Source organism: Leptonychotes weddellii, chromosome 5 (genome assembly GCF_054177405.1).
Source record: "Leptonychotes weddellii isolate Sample4059 chromosome 5, ASM5417740v2, whole genome shotgun sequence".
NCBI lineage: Eukaryota > Metazoa > Chordata > Mammalia > Carnivora > Phocidae > Leptonychotes > Leptonychotes weddellii.
This window is the reverse complement of record NC_138373.1, coordinates 31,876,695-31,882,694: the sequence shown is the minus strand read 5'-3', so window position 1 is coordinate 31,882,694 and position 6,000 is coordinate 31,876,695. Positions and strand designations below refer to the sequence as shown.

The window sequence follows — 6,000 nt, the reverse complement described above, 5'->3', positions numbered from 1 at the left end:
TGCATTAAGGCTGTCACCCTCCAGGCCAAATTCTTGATCTGTTCTGGGCAGCCTCTAAATCACTCAAGATGCAGAATAGTACCAAAGACCAAGGTGTCCATCCTTGTAGGGCATTGGAGAAGTGGACCTCTTCTGTCCCTTCTTTCTCCCTTCCTTGGCCAGGGAGACCGTGGGGGTGCACCCTGGGGGCAGGGCTTTGCCAGAGCCGGCCTGGCCCTTAGCAGGTGAGAGGAGCTCAGGCCTCTTCCACGCGTGCCTGCGGTATGCGTGAGCAGCCAGAAGGGGGCGGCAGAGAGACAGGAGTGGTCCGCGGAGGAGCCCAGCTCCGAGCCGAGCCGCGCGAACCCACTGAGCCCGCGCTCAAAAGCCGGATCTCCCACCGACAGGCCGCTGGGTTCGGGAGAGTGCCGAGTCCTTTCTCTTCCCCAAGTGCAGACAGAGCACCCTGGAACCATGGCCAGCCCTTCTGGCAGCCCCGAAGACTCGGGCAAGCTCAGAGGCAGGGATGGCCGGCAGAGGCGGGAGGAGGAGGATGCCCCTCCGGAGGAGAAGAGATTGAAGCTGGGGCTGGAGGGAGGAAGCGCAGCGCAGGAGGAAGGAGAAGACGCGCCACGTCTGGGCAGGGAAGAGACCGGCACCCAGACAGGTGGCGAAGGCAGAGGTGTAAGTGAGCCTGGGCGCAGGAGGGACGGGGGCTAGAGGTGGGGTGGGGTGGGCAGGATGCTCCCCGTCGGCCGTCAGGTCCAAGTTGATAATTGGGCAGCAACTCCTGAGGGCAGGCGCGGTGTGACAGCTCATGGGGACCTCTGAGAAACTAGATGCTTGGTTGTTGGTGGCAACCCCCTTCTTCTTTATGTAGCATTGACTCGCTGATTCTCCCACGACATCGTCGTTATCTGGCTGGGAGACCCGTGGGTTCTGCAGTTAGCCAAAAAGGGGAAGGGGAAGCTGTGTCCTGGGGGCCCCCAGAAGGGGAAGGAGGTGAGGGGAAGGAGGGCTCAGAGCAGCCCTCAACCTTCAGCTCCCTCCTGGGCAGTGCTATTTTAGGTGTCTCTCTGGGACTTTACTGGTTGTGTGTTTCTCTCACCTGGTAAGGGGCTTGCGTGGGAAGTACCCTAACACAGGTTCTGCCAAAGCCTGCCCTGTCAGCATGTGGGCTGGCAGCAGCTCAGCGCATGCCCCTCACCTGCCCTGCATCTTCCTGTCATTGCTCCCCATTCTGGTTGGGCAGTGAGAGTTGGGAGAGAAGGCAGGTGGCTTCCATCCCCGAAGTCATTCTCCTCTCCTTATTCTTTCTGAGAGGGACAGTGAGGCAAAGTTCTGAGCATCCCCTCGGGTACCTGGCTGTGGTCCCTACTGGCCGAGGGTATCTGTAAGGGTGTTTTGTTGTATATGTGCATGGTTATGTGAGTCACTAGGCATGTGTGGGATGGAGCTCAGTGGCCGGCTTGATCCCTTGGTTCCCGCTTTCTGCTTCCTCTCTTGAATCTTCCAGTTGTGACCTGGCTGACCTTACATTTGGGGAGCACATGAGTCTGGAGGACAGATGAGGGCTGGCTGGATAGCCGTCCCCATGGCAAGGGCTGCCACCTTGAGAGTTTTTAATGGATAATGGCATTGACCTTTTTGTTTCTTCCAAATGTTTTTATTCTTGACCATTTGCTTGGCTGAGCTTGTCTTAAAAATTTGATTATGGCTAGTGAGCCCCATGATAGAGTTCCCATTCTTTCTCCCAAATCCACACAGGCAGCTGCAGCCTGCCTCCGATCACCAGTCTGCATCAAAGCCCAGCTGACCCAGAGTGGGGCTGCTCCCAGGCGCTGCTTCAGAGATTTAAACGCCCCCCGCCATGGTTGTAATTGTGTTCAGACTATGGGCCACCTGGACACCAGAACCAGGTGAATTTCTCTCTGAGATGCCAGGAGAAGGATAATCCTTATGGAAGGTTTATTGGGACACATCATGGAAAGAGTGAGAGGGATGTGTCGCAGTGTGGTAAGAGGAGAGGCCCTGGGTCAGAAACATGATTATGGGGGCAGTGCAGTGCCATGAAACCTTTCCTCTTTCTATCACTTTCCTCATTACTTGGGACTTTGCCAAAGACCAGATATGAGAATGCAAGGAAGTGACCAAGTGCAGTGGGATGTAGGAATGTGGATTTGAATCTTGGCTCTGGCCTTCCTTTGCTGAGTGACTCAGAGCAGGTTACTTAACCTCTCTGAGACTAGTGTCCTCATTGGTGAAATGGATATGTCAATAGGCCTTGTTTCATGGGGTTATTATCCCTGAGATTAAGTAAAGTTTATCCATAGAAAGCACTTAGCATTGAGGCCGGCACATAGTATGTGCTCAATAAATGTGATTTAGTACTGAAATTCACTCCATGTGGCTCACTTGCTGTCGTCTTTGGTTCTGGGGGTACATCATAAGAGATGAAGGTCTTAGGCCAGAATCTCCATATTAAATGCTTTCTGAAGATTAAGGAGTTTTGGGCAGGTGATGAAATTTTTAAAAGGCAGAAACCCCATTGAACTTTTTGGTTCAAAAAGGGAAATGGGGATCTCATGGTTTGAAGGATTATTTCATAACTGGATAGAAACTGTCCTTCTTTCCTGAATCTGAATCCAATTTTATTTTCTCCTTTTGGGGCACGTGGATCTTCTGGGGAAAGTGGCCCTTCACAGCAATGGTGTTTTGGTTTTTAAGTTTAAAGGTTGGCCAAGCTTGTGCTGCCCAGAATGCCCATCAGATAGATTTCTCCTCCTTTGTAGTTTCTATAGGAATATTCTCTTTAAAGAACCCAGAAAGCAGTTTCGGGCTGGTGCCAGGAGCAGCAGCTATTTCTTTGAGGAGAACCCATTTCTTCACTCACAGACTATGTCTAAATGGATCAAGAAGAATGGAACGCCTTTTCATGAAATTTTTGTCTATGTAGACCATTAGCTTGGCTAAAATGTTAAAAACATCCTTGTTCTTTAATAGCAGATTATTTTTAGGTGCAGATCATTTTGGGCTTTTCTCTGCAGAAGCTGCATGGGCATCACCTCCCTGTCCATATTGTATCTAGATATTTTTAAAGGATTAAATACCCTTTACCTTCACTGGGTTTGGTGCTTTGGATGGCTGAGGTTTGCATGTGACTGGTTGTCCCTCCAAGTGGGTCCCACGCTTGGCTCTTGCCTTGAAGGGGAAGGGGATTGCTTCCTCTGGAGGTTGCTATGGGGTGCTTTTAGGAGGTAAAATGAGGCCCCAGGAGCTATCTCAGTGCAGAGTCCTTTTGGAGATGCGGCTGGAGCAGGGTATGTGCCTAGTGAGGACTGATCCCCCATTAGGAATCAGAAGTTTCACAGACTCCTTTTGCTCTCTCCAGACCAGGGTTGCTGAGAAGGAATGAAAGAACCAATCCTCCCAGAGCCTTTATTGACTCCTTTAAAGTGACCCCAGGGTGAGTCTGGTCTGGAGCTCTTCCTGGGGGGAGAGAAGGATCTCTTCTAGGTAATTGGTTATCAACATTATCAACATTAGTGGTTTGTTCAGTTTTTCTCAAGATCAAGAAGCTCGGCATAGACTTCTGGATTGTGCTGGGCAGAGATGAAATCCCCTGATGGAATCCTCATTCAAGAGTCCCCAGGGTTGAGACCAGAACAGAAAAGTCATCATCAGCAGGGGGCCCCCTATAGAGGGAAGTCCAAACTGCAGGTCTTTCCCTTCTCACTGGTGAAGGTCTACACCTGGGTGTCTCAGCTTTGCCACTGGTGACATTTGGGGCCAGATCATTCTCTGTTGTGGGGGGCTGTTCTTAGCAGCATCCCTGGACTATAGCCGCTGGATACCATTAACACTGCCTCTCCATCACCAGTGTGACAACTGAATATGTCCCCAGACATTGCCAAATGTCTAGGGCTTGGGGAGGATGCAGATGAAATCACCTTATCTGAAAGCCACTGCAAAAATGTTTCAGAGAGTAGGTGTTAAGTTTGGGTCCTTGCTGTACCACTCATAAGCTATGTAGCCTTGGGAAATTTATACAACCTCCATGGGCCTCAGTTTCCTCATCTATAAAATGGAGATAGTAAGATAAACCTCAATGGAAGGTTATGTGGGCATTCAATACAATTCCAAGATAATAAATGGAAAAGGCTTAGCATAGCATTTAGACACAGAAAAGCACAAAACAAATGGTCAATTCCATTTTTACTTATTTGGGTGAGTCGGATGGTCAATTCCATTTTTACTTATTTGGGTGAGTTGGATTCTGTCTTCCATCCCCTTATCCATTTGGTGAGGTGCAAGGATCATCCACCTAAACCTTAGGTTGGATTCAGGTGGCATCTCAGATTTCCCCATGGAACTCACTGGTTTCCCTCCAGTTTCCTCCTTGATTCTCTGGTTCTGGATTCTAGGAGACAGGAGTGTGGGTAGTCAGAGCAGGTGACACTCAGTTTACTCCCACGCTGGAGAATTTCAAAGCTGGCTTGCCATGACAGGGCTTTTGGACCAACATCTGGGTTTCTGGATTCCCATTTGAACACAGCTGGACTCCACAGGGCTGAAGCTCTCTCTGCCGAGATATAGATATTTCCCTGGCAACGATCTCTCAAGCTGACATGAAGACATGGCCACCTACCGGAACACGGTGCCGCATGGGCTCTCCTATAATTTGTGAGGCAAGCTTCTGAGGATTGCAGTGTGCAAGTGAGAAACCGTAGGAGGTTCCCTCATCCTCCAAAGGCCAAAAACTGGGGTGCAGGTTGGTGAAGGGTCCTCCAAGGAGGAAGAAGGCATGGAGGGCATTTCTTTCAGTGAGAACAGAGAGGTATAGGCCACATACTGGATGGTTCAGACCGCTCTGCGAGAGACAGGTGCCTCTGTGCCTGCAGTAGTTTTGGATTGTGAGCTGTGTAGCCCTTAGCTTTAATCATTTCAGAAATATTTAACCCCAGTGCTAGCAAACCAGAGTGTGGTTTGGGCTTCTCAGCTGGAAAGACACAGACTGCCAGCCAATGTCCTTCTGATTCTTTTCATTTCATTGAGATGGTTGTTGTCCCTTTGTGTTCTCTGGAACATGATTTGGAGCTGAAGGAGCAGGAGGGAGACCAGTTTGGGGGCTGGGACAGGGGTCTCTGCCAGGGATGTGGTGGCTGGGATAGTGGTGATGGTAGTGGGTGGGGTTGAATGCCTGAACAGAGGAAAGCTTATGAGATACGGTAAGGACTTAAGTATCTATTTGGAATGGCAATGAGAAAGAGGCAGGGTCAGATTGACCTCCAGAATGGCAGGGAAGACTATGAATTTGATTTTGGACTCTGGCTGAGTTTGCTCTCAGACCCAGGTGACAATGTCTAACAAGATAGACAGGTCTGGGCACCTGGGTGGCCCAGTTGGTTAAGCAACTGCCTTCGGCTCAGGTCATGATTCTGGAGTCCTGGGATCGAGTCCCGCATCAGGCTCCCTGCTCAGCGGGGAGTCTGCTTCTCCCTCTGACCCTCCCCCCTCTCATGCTCTCTCTATCTCATTCTCTCTCTCAAATAAATAAATAAAATCTTTAAAAAAAAAAGATAGACAGGTCTGGGCCTGGAGATTCAGATTTGAGGGGCATCAATGTAGATGATACTTGGGGCCATGGGGACACCTGAGGTTGACAGGGGAAACAGTGGAGGGGAAAAGGGAGGGGCTTTGGTATTAGCCCAAGGAAATCTTCATGATGATAGGAGAGAATCCATGAGAAGGATCAGAGGAGCATCAGGCAGAGGACATGTGACTCCACAGACAGTAGGACAGAAAGATGAAGGTTGGTTGTGTTGAAGAGAGCCTGTTGGATTTAATATATCATGCTCCTGGGCTCTTGCTGGAATTTTAATGGAGGCCGGTTATGGGGGGGGGTACCAGGATTCTTCCTAAGTGTGGGCATTTCAGCACCCGACTGGGGTGTGTGCACCAAAACATGGGACACTCATGGTCTTGACTTTGTTGCAAAATTATAGTTTGTGCACATGGCTC

The 6,000-nt window shown here is 50.0% G+C and overlaps 1 protein-coding gene across 6 annotated transcripts in view; it reads left to right on the top strand.

Annotated features, from left to right (window-relative positions):
- Positions 1–343: 343 nt before the first annotated feature.
- RBFOX1 (RNA binding fox-1 homolog 1) overlaps positions 344–6,000 on the top strand; it is a 1,962,285-nt gene continuing 1,956,628 nt past the window's right edge. For 2 of the 6 annotated variants that reach the window (XM_081820077.1, XM_081820074.1), the window contains exon 1: positions 344–663. In XM_081820077.1, coding sequence (XP_081676203.1) covers positions 454–663 — 210 coding nt within the window. In that variant the 5' untranslated portion in view covers positions 344–453. The remainder of the gene's footprint in view (positions 664–6,000) is intronic. The other 4 variants (XM_081820075.1, XM_081820072.1, XM_081820076.1 and 1 more) reach the window with 3 other exon arrangements.